The sequence below is a fragment of the Chiloscyllium plagiosum genome, chromosome 33 (genome assembly GCF_004010195.1).
Source record: "Chiloscyllium plagiosum isolate BGI_BamShark_2017 chromosome 33, ASM401019v2, whole genome shotgun sequence".
NCBI classification, from domain to species: domain Eukaryota; kingdom Metazoa; phylum Chordata; class Chondrichthyes; order Orectolobiformes; family Hemiscylliidae; genus Chiloscyllium; species Chiloscyllium plagiosum.
In genome coordinates, this window is record NC_057742.1 from 1,541,767 (window position 1) to 1,558,622 (window position 16,856).

At 44.5% G+C, this 16,856-nt stretch overlaps 1 protein-coding gene across 1 annotated transcript; it reads right to left on the reverse strand.

Annotated features, from left to right (window-relative positions):
• Positions 1-2,901: 2,901 nt before the first annotated feature.
• LOC122539711 (keratin, type I cytoskeletal 19-like) lies at positions 2,902-13,593 on the reverse strand. The gene is made up of 8 exons (XM_043674719.1): positions 13,064-13,593; positions 11,864-11,946; positions 11,095-11,251; positions 9,197-9,358; positions 7,602-7,727; positions 7,297-7,517; positions 5,849-5,883; positions 2,902-3,129 (listed from the first exon to the last, which is right to left on the reverse strand). Exons 1-8 carry the CDS (start codon positions 13,481-13,483, stop codon positions 3,032-3,034), a joined length of 1,302 nt encoding a protein of 433 aa, XP_043530654.1. The 5' UTR covers positions 13,484-13,593; the 3' UTR covers positions 2,902-3,031.
• Between the last annotated feature and the right edge of the window lie 3,263 nt (positions 13,594-16,856).

Genomic DNA, 16,856 nt, shown 5'->3' on the forward strand with positions numbered 1-16,856 from the left:
AAGAACCCTAAAGCTTTCTACAGGTATGTGAGGAATAAAAGGATGACTAGGGTAGGAATAGGGGCAGTCAAAGACAGAAGTGGGAGGTTGTGTGTAAACCCTGTGGAGATCGGAGAGGTGTTAAATGAATATTTCTCATTGGTTTTCACTCAGGAAAAGGAGAATATTGTAGATGAGAAGTCTGAGATACAGAATATTAGACTAGAAAGGATTGAGGTTAGTAAGGAAGAGGTGTTAGCAATTCTAGTAGTGAAAGTAGACAAGTCCCCTGGGCCGGATGGGATTTATCCGAGAATCCTCTGGGAAGCTAGGGAGGAGATGGCGAAGCCCTTGGCCTTGATCTTTGAGTCGTCATTGTCTACAGGTTTAGTACCAGAGGATTGGAGGATTGCAAATGTGCCCTGGTTCAAGAAGGGCAGTAAAGATGACCCAGGTAATTTTAGACCAGTGAGCCTTACTTCTGTTGTCAGAAACATTTTGGCAAGGATTATAAGAGATAGTATTTCTAATAATCTAGCAAGCAACAATTTGATTTCAGATAGTCAACCTGCTTTCGTCAAGGGCAGGTCGTGTCTCACAAACCTCAGTGAGGTTTTTGAGAAGGTGACCAAGCATTTGGATGAGGGTAGGCAGGTGATGTGGTGTTAATGGACTTCAGTAAGGCCTTTGATAAGTTCCCACATGGTAGGCCGAAAATGCAGAGGCATGAGATTGAGGGTGATTTAGCAGTTTGGATTAGAAACTGGCTTTCTGTGGTGGTTGATGGAAGATATTCAGCCGAGAGTCCAGTTACTAGTGGTGTGCCACAAGGATCTGTTTTGGGACCACTGCTGTTTGTCATTTTTATAAATGATTTGGATGCAGGCATAGGTGGATGGGTTAGTAAGTTTGCAGATGATACTAAAGTCGGTGGAGTTGTGGACAGTTTGGAGGAATGTTGCAGGTAGCAGGGGGACTTGGATAACTTGCAGAATTGGGCTGAGAGGTGGCAGATGGAGTTCAATACAGCTAAATGTGAGGTGATTCACTTTGGGAAGAATAACAGGAAGGCAGAGTACTGGGTCAATGGAAAGATTCTTGGTAGTGTGGATGTGTAGAGGGATCATGGTGTCCATGTACATAGATCCCTGAAAGTTGCCACCCAGGTTGATAGTGCTGTTCAGAAGGCATACGGTGTGTTAGGTTTTATTGGTAGAGGGATTGAGTTCCGGAGCCGTGATGTCATGCTGCAACTGAACAAAACGCTAGTGTGGCCACACTTGGAATATTGTGTGCAGTTCTGATGACCCCATTACAGGAAGGATGTGGTAGCATTGGAAAAGATGCATAGGAGATTTACCAGGATGTTGCCTGGTCTGGAGGGAAGCTCTTATGATGAAAGGCTGAGAGAGTTGGGTCTGTTCTGATTGGCAAGAAGAAGGCTAAGTGGGGATTTGTTAAACATACAAGATGATCAGAGGATTAGATAGGATAGACAGTGAAAGTCTTTTTCCTAGGATGATGACGTCAGCGTGTACGAGGGGGCATAACTACAAATTGAGTGGTGATAGATTTAAGACAGATGTCAGAGGCAGGTTCTTTACTCAGAGAGTGGTAAGGGTGTGGAATGCCCTGCCAACTAATGTAGTTAACTCAGCCACATTAGGGAGATTTAAACAGTCCTTGGATAAGCACATGGATGATGATGGGATAGTGTAGGGGGATGAGCTTCACAGGTTGGCGCAACATCGAGGGCCGAAGGGCCTGTTCTGTGCTGTATTGTTCTGGTGAATCTGACATCGGTGGTGTTGTTGGATGGGATTCTGAGCGACATGCGTTAGGAAATGGTTCGAAGGAAGAAGACAGAGGGTGATGGTGGAAGGTTGCTTTTCAGACTGGAGGCCCGTGACCATAGAGTCATAGAGATGTACAGCATGGAAACAGACCCTTCGGTCCAACCCGTCCATGCCGACCAGACATCCCAACCCAATCTAGTCCCACCTGCCAGCACCCAGCCCAGATCCCTCCAAACCCTTCCTATTCATATACCCATCCAAATGCCTCTTAAATGTTGCAATTATACCAGCCTCCACCACTTCCTCTGGCAGCTCATTCCATACACGTACCACCCTCTACATGAAAAAGTTGCCCCTTGGGTTCTTTCCGATAGGAAGGAGACCAGAATTGCACACAATATTCCAACAGTGGCCTAACCAATGACCAGCGGTGTGCTGAAGAATCGGTGCTTTTTATGATTTATATAAATTATTTGGATGTGAATCGAGGAGGTAAGGTTAGTAAGTTTGCAGATGACACCAAAATTGGTGATGTAGCAGTCAGTCAAGAAGGTTATCTCAGTGTACAGCGGGATTTTGATCGGATGGGCCAAGGAGTGGCAGATGGAGTTTAATTTAGATAAATATGAGGTGCTGCATTTTGGCAAAGCAAATCAGGGCAGGACTTATACACTTAATGGTAAGGTCCTGGGGAGTGTGGGGTACAGGTTCATAGTTTCTTGAAAGTAGATTCACAGGTCAACAGGGTAGTGAAGAAGCCGTTTGGTATGCTTGCCTTAAGGCCTGTGAATTGAATACAGGAGTTGCATATCATGTTGTGGCTGTACAGGACATTGGTTGGGCCATTTTTGAAATATTGTATTCAATACTGGTCAATTCATTGACATGGACAAGTTGAACTGAAGGGACTGTTTCCATGCTCTACATCTCTATGACTCTATGTGAATTGATTTTTCAATAATCCTGAATTTGCCAAAATCTGTAATTCATAACTCTCTTCTTTCCTGTCATCCTTAATTTCCTGAGTGCTGTGTGTGTGGATGGTGTAACAAAGCCATTCCCCAATGTTTTGAACGTTGAGTCCTAGTGGGTTAAAGAGACTCCAACACAACAGACAATGTCATAATGTGGTGTTCCAAATTATTTTATCACAGACCAAAACAAAAACCCCAAAGAGCAACATGTTACAGCATGGCTAATAGATTCTATAATCTTTGGAGGACTCCTGAGACCTACACTGGACAAGGGTGCCTTGGTTAATCCACTTTAACTTCTTCATGTGATTCGACCACTTGTCCATCAACAATTGTTTTGGTGATTGTTACGACCTTCTTTGTTGTCACCACATTTGTATCTGTAGGAAGTAAACGATAAAAAGTTGAAACAAACGAGCAGAAAGAACTCGCATTTATACCATTCATGTTGTACCAGAACAATTCTGTGAGAGAGTGCCCTTCCCAGTCCAATAGCTAATCTTCTTCTGGCACAATCCCTCGAGAGCAAGGTGGACCTGTGCCCACTCCAGAATTGTGAGATCTGATGTGATTAATGCTGAGCCAATGCCGGACCCTAGTAAGCAGCCAGACGTGGTTACATGGTGTCTGCAGAGAAGTCAGTGAATGATCTACATTTGAAGTGTACTATTTATTGAGATATAGGAAACATGGCACCTCAGTTGTGTACAGTGAGCAGTAATGTGATAAATAATCTGCTTTCAATATTGGCTGAGGGTTAATGTTGACTAACACCCATGGGCAGAAATCACAGCTCTCGGTTGTATTAGAACTTGAATATTTCTGAAAAGAGAGAGAGATTTTGTTGGAACCTTTGATCAGAATTAACTTGTCACCAATTTGCATGTCTTTTCTCTTGCAACTTAAATTGTTTGAAATTTGGCATTCTTGCATTGGTCCTGATGAATATAAAACAATAAGCTCTGACAATGCGGCTGTCTTTCCAGCAATATCTCTAGTATTTCTTCACAATTGTTCAAATGAATCTTTAAAGCCCACCTTAGGCCAGACCAGGCTTCTGAAACCAGGCACCTCTGTCAGTGCAGCACTCTGTTAGCACTGCACTATGGATTAACCAGTGACTTACATCTCTGGAGAGGGACTTGAGCCTACATCTATCTGACCCAGGGCCAAGAGACTTACTCAGTGAGATCAGGCTCATTCACTGTCTGACTTTGTCTGGCTCAGTCTGGTTGAACACCCCACACTATACTATAGCTGACCACAATCCAGTCACGAAAACAGGCCACTCCCTGTTACCTAAACATGATGCATGTGTGAGGCATACACAGAACATTTGGCTAACTGCAGAAAACGTCAGCACAGAGGGGTTTGGGAGTCCTCATTTAATAAGTCACAAAAAGCTAGCTTCCAGGTTCAGCAGGTGATGTGAAATGCAAACAGAGTGTTGGCCTCAATTTCAAGGGGAATAGATTTTAAAAAGTAAGGAACACTGTAATTATACAAGTTGGAATACTTAGAGCAGTTTTGGGCCCCTTATCTAAGGAAAGATATAACTACGTTGGAGCTGAAAATGTGTTGCTGGAAAAGCGCAGCAGGTCAGGCAGCATCCAGGGAACAGGAGAATCGATGTTTCGGGCATAAGCCCTTCTTCAGGGCCTACGTTGGAGGCAAGCCAGAGATGGCTCACTCAGAATGAGGGGTTGCCCATTTCGGACAGAGATGGGGAGGAATGTCTTCTCTCTGAGGGGAGTGAATCTGTGAAATTCTTTACTGCAGAGGACTGTCAAGGTTGAGCCATTAAATATATTCAAGGCTGAGATAGATTTTTAATCAGTAAGGGGAATCAAGGGTTATTGTGAAATGGCAGGGAGGCAGTGTTGAGGATTATCATATTGACCATGATCTCATTGAATGGTGGAGCTGACTGGATGGGCTGAATGGCCTACTTCGGCCCCTATATATTATGGCCTGATGGAATCCCCAGAGTGTTGTGATAATTGGAATTGTTTTAAATAATTAACAGCTAACAGCGAGTTAACTTACATATTTAACAGTAAACAATCTCTGTCAACTCAGCTCTCAGTTTTGCCAATTAGGTTTATTTGGTGAGTGAACAGTCTGGAGCTGTGCTCTGAAGAAGAAGTTCTGAAATAGGATCATATCAGACTCTAATTGTTAACTCTGTTTCTCTCTCCACAGGCGCTGTCAAACCTGCGGAGTTTCTCCAGTACTTTGTGTTTATTTCAGATTAGATTAGATTCCGTACAGTGTGGAAACAGGCCCTTAGGCCCACCAATTCCACTGCTCACCTTGCTGGACTTTTGGGCTCATCTGAGGCAGCTGCTTTCCTCCTTTCCCTTCTGACTGAACAAGGAGCCTCTCACTGGCTGAAGAAAACCCCCTTTCAAACAGTGATGCTCAGCACAAACCCTGTACCGCAAAATGTAGATTGTTGCACCACCTAACTTGCCACATTCTGCAGGAAAGTCCACATTTCTTTAGCTAGATCTACACAATGTGGATTACAACAGTTCAATAATGCGGCTCACCATCTCTAGCATCCTCAACACTTTGTTTTTATGTACGTGTCAGCGCATTGGATGTGCGTGTATGTGATCAGACACTGGGCAAATCAATGGTCTTTCTTCACAGAGTATTGTTGGGATGTTTCAGCGTCCGAGCCTGAACTGCCTGGTCACGAGTTGAATCCATAACCATCAGTGAGGATGTGTGCTCTCTACTCTTTATCACCTATCCAAGCAGTCTCTAATTATACTGAAGGTGAGCCATAACATAACGTTAACCAATACTGAGATTTCCTGACATATTTTGCGGCACCTGCCCCTATTGCACTTTACAGAACTTAGGATGAGTGAAACTTTTGCAGAGCAGCAAACCGTACAGAGCACTATTTACTCTTCACTCATGAAGACCAGTAATCAGTCCTTGATTAAAACATTGTTCTGTTAACAGCCATTTTCCCAACACACTGTGGAAAACACTTCAACCAGATCAAAGATTCTCTCCTTGTGTGGCTTCCCTGTGAGGTTTTGACCTTGTCATAATCCTGCCAAAACTCACTGTTTATTTCCTTACCTTGGACAGTTTCCGTCTTGATATCTGTGTTGTATCTGGTGGTAAACAAAGAGTAATTAACAATTAGGTGTGAAAATGGTACAATTAGACAATTAAAATTCCCTGAAAGTGAAAGACTAGTGACCAGCAATACATCTGCATTGGTCGAAAGTGGTGTTTAAGGGAAGCGTTGAGTTTAAAGATAGGGAGGTGCATTTTAAGACATAAAGAAATGATGAATGCTGTAAAGGTCAAATTGGAAGAGAGCTGAAGAATTAGATCCCACATCACAGACATTGGGCTGAAATAAATAGTGACTAGTTCTCCCCGAGTTTGCTTGGTGCTAAACAATCTCTGAGGTAACCAAAGCTGATGCAGTCTGTGTTTAGTTTAAGACACCAACTTGCAAGAAGTTCTTAAGGGTCTAACTGACTGTTAAATTGCTCACTGATGATGAAGATATGAGGCTTTTTTTTGGCAAATTTTTCCATGTTTTTAAATAGAGATAAAGTTGCTATAGTCCCAGAAGAGCATAGGGCAGCTCTCTCAATGGAGAGAGATAACTGGTGATGGTTTACCCTGAGGGTCACCATACCTCAGGCAAGGGGAGAGGTTGAGAAGGAGAGAGCTTTATGTACCCTTAGCGAGTGTGAGAATTGAGACCATGCTGCTGATGTTCCTCTATCAAAATCCATCTGTCCAGCCAACTGAATTACCTGCTCCCCCTGTACTTCAGTCAATGAGCAATTCCAGTAGTGATCAGCTGAACAAAGTGGCACTGTGGCTCAGTGGCTAGCACTGCTGCCTCACAGCACCAGGGACTCAGGTTCGATTCTAGCCTCGGGTGACTGTCTGTGTGGAGTTTGCATGTTTTCCCTGTATCTGCCTGCATTTCCTCTGGTGCTCTAGTTTACTCCCACAGTCCAAAGATGTGCAGGTAAGGTGAATTGGCCATGCTAAATTGCTGATAGTGTTCAGAGATGTGTAGGTTAGGTGCATTAGTTAGGGGGAAATAGGGGGTAGGGGAATGGGCCTGGGTGAGTTATTCTTTGGAGGGTTGTTGTGGACTTGTTGGGCTGAAGGGTCTGTTTTCACTCTGTAGCGATTCTATGATGATAATCATTGCTGAGGAGTTTGTGAGTAACTTTAAACTGTGCTTTCATGCTGGCTGTTCAGTTACTGCATGACTTCAAAAAGGAATGATTGAGAGGCAACAGGAGCCGTCCTGGATCACTTTGTGAAGAAGTCAACAATACTCCAGCAGCATTTGTCCCAAACAGACTCGTAGGACTTGACCAATCAGCGTGCCTTATTCACACAGCACCCACTGTCTTTATGCACAATAACCCTGTGAGAGTTTCCACGAAAGCTGGAGTTACTCAGCTTCAGGGAAGGGGGAAGACTGAGCAAGGACAACAGCTAGCAGGGTGGATACTCGGTAGAGATCAAGGATTTAGTTATTTACTCACCGAACATCTTCTCCCTGGAGAAGGCGACGATATGTGGCAATCTCCATCTCAAGTCTGGTTTTATCATCCAGAAGCTGAGAGTATTCCTGGGATTTTAGTTCACCATCAGCATGAATACGCATCAGCTCTGCTTCCAGGTCATTCAGGATACCCTGCAATCTGTGGAGTTCCATGGCGTAACGCTCCTCTACTTCCTGCAGACTCTCTTCCAGGGACATTTTCTAAATTCAAACAGTGACATTCAGTTACCTCATCACTACCGTAGCTGAGGGACTCCACATCAAAATAACTGAGTCTGTACTCACCACTGACAGCAAGGTCTGAAGTTCAATCTCCAATTGCTGTAGTCTGCGTCTTTGTTCCGTAAGCTGTGTCTTTTCAGTTTGTACTATCTCAGTGTTAGTGACCACTGTCTGTTGTAGATTTGCGCACTGTCATAAAATGTTAAAAGTTCTAAAGGTTAGAAGGTGCAATCAATCCAATGCAGCACAAACTGAGAGTGATTTAGGGGTTTACCATGATCTCCTTGAGTTATGTTTCTCATAAGGGATTATTTCTCTCCTTTTCTGTTGGTTCATTAGGTAAACTACACTGTAATACTGAACTGTAATATAATAGAGTACCAAAATGTAATATTGTATTTTAATACTCAACTGTAATGACTACAAGGTCTGGGATCTACCTGCTCAGTGTCAAGTTAATGGAAACAGTTAAGGGTAACACCACTAGATAGAGTTATAAAATGTCATCTGAGCGTTCCTGCTCCTGAATCCAATGATGGTTACTGGATTATCATGGATGGAATTGGTTCTGACAACTGCAAAAACAAGATGCAACTAGAATAAAAAGGATGCATCAAAAAATATATGCTTCAGACAGACAGGGTTCCATTAAGACTGGGAGAAAGTGAGGACTGCAGATGCTGGAGATCAGAGCTGAAAAATGTGTTGCTGGAAAAGTGCAGCAGGTCAGGCAGCATCAAAGGAGCAGGAGAATCGACGTTTCGGGCATAAGCCCTTCTTCAGGAATGAGGAGGGTGTGCCAAGCAGGCTAAGATAAAAGGTAGGGAGGAGGGACTTGGGGGAGGGGCATTGGGAATGTGATAGGTGAAAAGGGGGTTAACCTCCTTCCACCTATCGCATTCCCAATGCCCCTCCCCCAAGTCCCTCCTCCCTACCTTTTATCTTAGCCTGCTGGACCAACTTTCCTCATTCCTGAAGAAGGGCTTATGCCCGAAGCGTCGATTCTCCTGTTCCTTTGATGCTGCCTGACCTGCTGCGCTTTTCCAGCAACACATTTTTCAGCTTCCATTAAGACTGGCCCAAGATTACAATGATGTAGCTGCAGAGTCTGGGCTTGTGCTTGCTCAGGGTGTGAGAGGAGACTCTGTATCCTTACCTGACATGAACCTGAATACAGGGTATCATCATTAGAGGCCATTCCCTCAGCCTAAGCTCCAACCTTTGAATCCTTTCCTCACTCCCTGCTTCTTCCTCAATCTTTAAGTTCAATATTTAAACCAGGCTCTTTGATCAGACTTTTGCTGTCATTTCTGATACTCCTTGTGTGGCTCTGTGATAAATTTTGTTGTAATATTGTTCCTTTGAAGCACCCTGTAACATTTTAATATGTTAAAAGTGCTTGATAAATGGACGTTTTTGTGGTTGTAGAAGGGTTCCACAGCATTTAGGAAGATTGTAAATATGCTATAAATTCTTTTGAGTTTTCTTTGCAAAATATTCCCACAACTGTTACAAAATTCTGCTCTCACTTCACTTCTTTAATGTCAATTAGTATAACTCTCACACAAGTCTGTTAAGGATCTCATTGGGTGCTCTCTTTTCATTTACATGGCTGCTTCTTCCCAGAGAGGCACTCCCCTCACCCACACTCTCATTACCTGCTCCTTGTACCAGGCCTCAGCTTCCTTCTGGTTTTTCGCTGCCATTTGTTCATATTTTTCTCTCATTTCAGCCAGAACTTTGATCATGTCCACACCAGGACTAGCATCAACATCCACTGTGACAGTGCCTCGAATTTGATTGCGGAGAGACTTTAGCTCCTTTGCAGAAAGAATGAGAGAGAGAGAGAGAGAGAGAGATAAAGATATTGGTTACAGCTGATGGTCACTAATATTCCTCATGGAAGCAGATCCGCCATCCTGACTCAGTCTAGACCTAAAGCGATGTGGTTGACTCTTGAAATGACCTCGGATGGGACTCAGTTCGAGGGCAGTTAAGGATGGGAAATAAATGTTGGCCTTGTCGACAATACCCACATCCCATAAAAGATTTCTTAAAAACCTTCCAGCCCAATGGTTAAGGTTGCGATAGGAATCAATGATATCTCATCGGCACCACCTGTGACAAACAGTGAACATCAATGTGAACAATTGAGAAGGACCGAGAGGCATGTGCCAAGTGTAATTTCCTGTTCAGATATAAGATTTGACAGAACAAAGACTGGTTTGACTTATCTGTTAAAAAGGAATGTACCTGAGGTGTTGGAGCAGGACACAGAATCTTGGGTGTAATGAACAAGTCACAAAGCCAACCTGATCTGGCCCCAGACTGACAGAAAAGCTAATAACAACGCTAGGATCGATAACAAGAGGCATGACATATAATTCCAAGAGGCTATATAAGAAAATGTGTTCTTGGTGAAAACACATCTGGAGTACTGCATGCAGTTTGTAATTTCTCTGTTCCTGAAGAAACTATTTAGCTATTCCAGGAGCACATAGAGAAAGTTTAATTATTGAGGGGGCTACAACTTATCCCAGGATGTAATAGAATAGTGTGCATGCAGATATTCAAATAGTAGAAAGTGAGGACTGCAAATGCTAGTGATCAGAGTCAACAAGTGTGGTGCTGGAAAAGCGCAGCTGGTCAGGCAGCATCCAAGGAGCAGGAGAGTCGACGTTTTGGGCATAAGCTCGAAAGGGGCAAGGGGTGTGAGAGATAGCTGGGAGGGGGGTGCTCTGGCCCTCCCACACCTCCTCCCCCAACCCAACCCCACATTCCTGATGAAGAGCTTATGCTTGAAATGTTGATTCCCCTGTCCCTCAGATGCTGCCTGACCGGCTGTGCTTTTCCAGTACCACACTTTTTGACTACAAGCAAGTATTCCCCAACCTTTCTCTCTTGAAAAGGATTGATTGAGAAGGGATTGTTGTCCAATTGTTTAAAATTATGGAAGGCTTGGATAAATTGGATGACATGTACTGAAGATTAAGCACAAATAGATTTTCTTTATGAATGTAGGACTACTAAAGAAAGATAGGAAACACAGGAGGAACGTTTCAGTCCAAAGTCTGATGAGGTTCTGGCACAGATTGCTGGAAAATAGTCAAATAAGCAACATCATGAATTTTGAGAGGGAATAAAAGTCCCTGTCAATGCTTGAGGTTAAAGGTCATGGGAACTACAAATGGGTCAGAGTGATAGATCTCCTCCTATCTGAAACATTTATTGCTTTCCTGGGCCTCCAGCGCCAATAGCAAAATTAAATTGAAGAAAGTCTGATGGATGAGAGACCAGCAATTACTTTAAAAACACAATGGAGTGACTTTAGGCGACATCTCCTAACTTGGCCTAAATGTGACTCCAATCCCATGTTATGTTGACTCTTCCTATGCTTAGGATAACTGGGCATGAGCAAATACACATTGGTTCATCACAGTTTTCCACATGACAAACAAAATTCTTTAATCCTGTTGCCCATCATTTGACATACTACTAAAATGAGCATAAAATCTTTGTTTTGTTTTGTTGTTTGGTTTGTCTCTCCACTGCTTACTTCCTCGTGGTTTTTCTTGGTGTAAATTGTCTCTTCTTTCACTGCTTCTATCTGTGCCTCCAGGTCAGACCTGGAAATGGTCAGTTCATCCAACACCTTCCGCAACCCCTGAATGTCCATCTCCACGCCACGTCTGATAGCCAACTCAGACTCATATCTACAAGACAGAGATGAAGGAAGAGCCTTTGCTAGTGAATCAAAGATGTTCTCAAATCTGAAAGAACAGCAGTCTACAGGCAACGGTAAACGATTTCCTGTGATTATGTACTCTACAAAAATGTCTGATTTGTCTGGAAAGACCACGAACACTGTGGGACGTTAGTGGAATGTCAATGGATGCCATCCACATGGACCTCTAAGAGATGTTTGACAAGGTTCAGGACAACATCACCATCACTATTAATGGAGGGAAGGATAAAGGGAACATACTCTGATTGGCAGGAAGTGCCAAAATGGAGAAGGTCTGTTGGGGAAGGTACTAAACACATCGAGAGATTTCATTGGGAATGCAAGGATATGAGGTCAAACTGTGGGAGGGTGTGCACAAACCTTCAAAAAACCTGTTTCCCTGATCCTTTAATCAGCAGCTGCCCACTCCACCCATGTCCCAGCCTCTGTGATCATACCCTTCTGAACCCAGCAAAGCACAATAAAAGCAAGTTATTCTCAATTCGGGGACACAGTCTCAATACAAGTGACCGTCTTTCCAGGCAGGTTTTGCTAATTTTAATGAGAGTTCCTCCATTAAGGAGAGCAGTAAAGGACTCACTTGGTTTTAAAGTCATCAGCAGCTAGTTTCGCATTGTCAATCTGTAAAAGAACTCTGGCATTGGCCAAAGAAGCATTGTTGATCTGAAAGACAAGAGGTAAAATAGAATTCACTTATTCTTGTTTATGAGAGATTCAAAACCAGAGTTAAAAATCACACAACTCCAGGTTATAGTCCAACAGGTTTAGTTGACAACTACCTGATGAAAGAGCAGTGCTCCGAAAGATAGTGCTTCCAATTTTTACTCCCCAGTCCAATACTAGCATCTCCAATTCAAAGCCAGAAGCATTAAATATAAGATCAATCCATCAGGCAGAAGGGAAGAGTGCGAGTGCTGAGGAATGAGGGGAAAATACCCTCTCATTCTTTTGGTGGCTTCCTCCTGTGGTCACTTTAAGGACATTCCCCTTCGCAGACCCTGCCTGGGCCAGGCCTATTGGAGTGAAATTCTTTATCAGCACATGCCATCTGATGCCAGAATCGAGTGGACAGGCTGAATGGTCTAGTCTTCTGCTGATGTGGGTTACATTCTTGCCCCCATCACAGTCATTTACACCAGACTCTGCATCCAAAAGGCTAAGAGCATTGTGGAAGACCCCACACTCAAACTCTTCTCCCTCCTACCATCTGGCAGAAGATACCGGAGCATTCAGTCTCTCACGGCCAGACTGTGCAACAGTTCCTTCCCCCAAGCCATCAGGCTCCTGTATGATCAGACTCTATTCCATCCAAAACTCTTTGCATGACTTTAAATTGCTGTGAGAACAATGTTTTGTGAACTATCATTCATTTATTACACTGTAATTTGAACACCACTGTCTTAATGTGTCAGGAATTACTGTGATGTCTTGTGTGTTTTGCATTTCTTATGCACCTTATGCCGCCCTGTGTATGATCGTGTAGTTTGTGCTGTTCATGGAGCACTCTCATCCTGGGGGAACACTGTCTTGTTTTTACTGTATCAGTTCTATGTGGTAGAAATGACAAATAAAGCAACTCTTGACTGTTGACTATTGCGGGACCTGAGCAGACTATTGAAGCTGAGAGATACTGTGAGGAAAGCCACACCAGTAAAGAGAGCTGGAGTCTGTATGAGGAGATGACAAGAGTAGCCCAGGGGCCAGAGGGGACACTCTTGACAGGGAGGAGGAAGAAGCTGTCCCTGGACTCAGAAGCATTGAGGAGGGAGAGTGCACCTACCTGTGCTCGCAGATCAGCAATGGTTTTCCAGTAGGCGCCCAGATCCTTGCGGTCTGTATATGTCCTCTTCTCATAGAACTCCCGGATCTGAGCCTCCAGTTGGTTATTGGATTTCTCCAAGATGCGCACTTTGTCCAGGTATGTGGCCAGGCGGTCGTTCAGGTTCTGCATCGTCTGCTTCTCATTTATGTTTAAAGGCCCCAACATTCCCGAGCTGTAGCCTGCAGAGTAAAAGCCTCCAGAAGAGGAGCCTCTTCCTGCCCCATAGCTAGAGGAGGCAACGGAGATGCGGGTGCTCCGTGTTGGCACATTGTACACACTGGTTGCACGGCCCTTGCTCAAGGAGGACACACTGGCTCGGCTTTGTCTGCTGCTGCTCAGAATCACTGAGCCACTCCTGCGGGACTGCATGATGTTCATCAGGGATTGCAACTCAGTTTAACTCACTGAACTGAACTACAGCAGAACAAGTGTCTGTATGTGTACCTTTAGCAAACCTTCAATTATTTATCTACCCATTCTCCATGGGCGGTTCTCCAAACCTCCTTGGACAGCAGAATGCAAACAGTCAGGTTTGTCACAGCAGAACTGGAGCAGAAAGGCAGCAACCTTGTGAGTGCTGGTCGAACCACATACCAATCACTAACTCAATCCAATCACCTCACACCCATCACACATTTAGAAGGGGGAAATATTTATGGAAAGTGTTAAATTTATTTGTGGAATGTGGGTGTCACTGGCTAGACCGGAATTTATTGCCCATCCCTATTTGCTGTTGAGAAGGTGTTGGTGAGCTGCCTTCTGATGTGTAGGTGCCAGTGTTTGACTAGGGTGGCAAAGTCAGAAATCACATGACACCAGGTAATAGTCCAGTAGGTTTACTTCGAATGATGAGTTTCAGAGTAGTGTCCCTTTGTCACTTCACCAGACAAAGGAGCAGCACTGTGTAAGCTCGTGATTTCAAATAAACCCATTAGACTATAACCTGGTGTCATGTGACTTCTGACTTAGAGTAATGGTGTCATCCAGCATAGAAACAGACCCTTCGGCCCAACCAGTCCATGCTGACCATAATCCCAAACGAAACTAGTCCCATCTGCCTGCTCTGGGCCCATATCCCCCCAAACCTTTCCTATTCACGTATCCATCCAAATGTCTTTTAAACATTGTAATCGTACCCACATCCACCACTTCCTCAGGAAGTTCATTCCACACACACCCTCTGTCAAATATTTGCCCCTCATGTTTTTTTTTAAATCTCTGTCCTCTCACCTTAATCTTGAAATCCCCCATCCTAGGGAAAAAACAACTCTATTTATACCCCTCATTATTTTATAAACTTCTATCAGGTCTCTTCTCAACCTCCTACACTCCAGTGAAAAAAATCCCAGCCTATCCAGCCTTAATTTATAACTCAAACCTTTCATACTCAGCAACCACTGCAGTCCATGTGCGGTAGTTTGACCCACAGTGCCCTTACGAAGAGAATTTCAGGATTTTGACCCAGTGACAGTAAAGGAAAAGTGATATATTTTCAAGTCAGGGTGGTGAGTGGCTTGATGGGGAACTTGTAGGAGGTGGTGTTCCCATGTATCTGCTGCCCCTTTCCTTCTCAGTAATGGAGATTGTGGGTTTCAAACATGCTGTCTAATGATCTTTGGTGAATTTCTGCAGTGCATCTTGTGGATAGCACATACTGCTGCTCCTGTGTGTTGGTGGTGGAGGAAGTGAATGTTTTTCCAATCAAGTGGACTGCTTTGTCCTGAATGGTGTCGAACTTCTTGAGTGTTGTAGGAGCTGCACCCATCCAGGGCAAGTGGGGAGTATTACATCACACTCCTGACTTGTGCCTTGTAGATGGTGGACAGGCTTTGGGGAGTCAGGAGGGGAGTTACTCACTGCAGTATTCCTAGCCTCTAGACTTGCCCTTGTAGCCACTGTGGTTATATGGCAAATCCAGTTGGATTTCTGGTAAATTATAACCCTCAGGATGTTGATGGGGTCAAAGTGCAGTCACACAGAACAGCAGGTTTCCAAGTTTCATCTCAACTCATTTTCATCTCTGATGAAAAGTGGAGGACTTCCACAGAGGGAGCCTCCACTGGGAACCCCAGCAGTGCTGACCAGCGAGACAGGATGTCGAGCAGAGCCTGGATGGCAGATGAAGGTGAGGAAGTGAAGGATGTTCGTTGGCAGCTTATACAGGAAACCTCTCCACACGCAACAGAAGGGAACAGAGGGATTTCCCTCGGGGTGGTGCAGATTGTGGGGAACAGCACTCCACCAGCTGGGGACAATTCCATACAAGTATGGGTCAGTCCAGATGGAAGCCCACCACCCACTTACACCACCATGCCACCATGAGTGCTGTCAGGCTGAGTGCCCCTGGTCTCAGGCTCTTGTCAGTTTTTGTTGCAAACTGGACATTAACCAAGGCCCTCCTGAAACATAGCTATGGCATGACTCAGCTCGCTGTGCTGCAATCCAGCACCTACCTTCATCCCTTCTTCCATGTCCCCTTTGTCTGACACTGAAATCTGGTGGAGACAGTAATTTGTGAGCAGTGACTCGTTGACAACAGACTAGGGACAGCTCCGGCTAGAATAACCGCGACCAGACCCTGGATCAGGTCCCAGGAAAAGGCTGGCACCTGCCACAATGAGTTATAAAGATCAGATAGATATACAAACAGGAGCTGTGTTAATCACCATGTGCCTGGTGGGAGGACCATATGGCCAGGGCTCACCGTCGAGGAGGGGTTTGATGTCAAGTTATCACCATTTGGATGCAGAGGCATTTCAGCAACTGACTGCCTGGCCTCAGCAGGAGAGTCAGAATCTCAGGCACAAGCTACAGCCTGTTCCTGAAGGAGCCTGTGAGTATCCTCTGTACCTTTGTGGCAAATTCCAGGAGAGGGATCTAAGAACCAATGTGTACCACAGCATGGCGGTGATCGGTTTGTATGTGAGTAACTCAGTTGGAACGAGGAGGACCATCAGTGCACCGGCATTGTGGTAATGTCACTTGACTAGTAATCCCACACGCCCTAGATTAATGTTCTGGGGAAACAGGTTCCAATCCGAACATGGCAGATGGTAAAATGTAAATTCAATATAAAAGAAACTGGAATTGTAATCATAGCCTAATGGTGGTCTTAGAACCACTGTCAATTAATCTAAACACCCATCTGATTCAGTTACATGTTTTAGGGAGGGAAATTTGCCATCCTGCCTTGTCTGGCCTGTGTATGATTTCAGTCCATGGCAACAGGATTAACTGCCCTCTGGGTAATTGGAGGTGGCCAATAAATGCTAGAATAGACTGTAGTGCCTCTTTCTGTGAACAAATGTTTTTAAAAGCCAGTACAAGACCCCTATAGGGATAGTATATGGAGCAGACCTATACACCACCTGAGGTGAGTGGAGACTTTGGACAAGGTTACTGGGAGAAAAGAGATTCGCACTCTGTTCTGATGAAGGGCTTATGCTCGAAATGTTGATTCTCTTGCTCCTTGGATGCTGCCTGACCTGCTATGCTTTTCTAGTGCCACACTTTTTGACTCTGTCATTTGCCCATTTATAATGAGTCAGTGCAGACACAATGGGTTGAATGGCCTTTTCTGTAGCTGTCCCATTGCCCTCCAATTCTCTGGTCAGGCTTCCTCAGCTGAGCTTAGGTAAACCCTCAGCTTGAGGAGATGGCATTGCTCCAGGTGAAAGGCCTGAGCTCTCCCGCCAGCAGGGAAACCATCCCACACTGACCAACCAGAAATCTGGAACATTTCCCCCTGGCA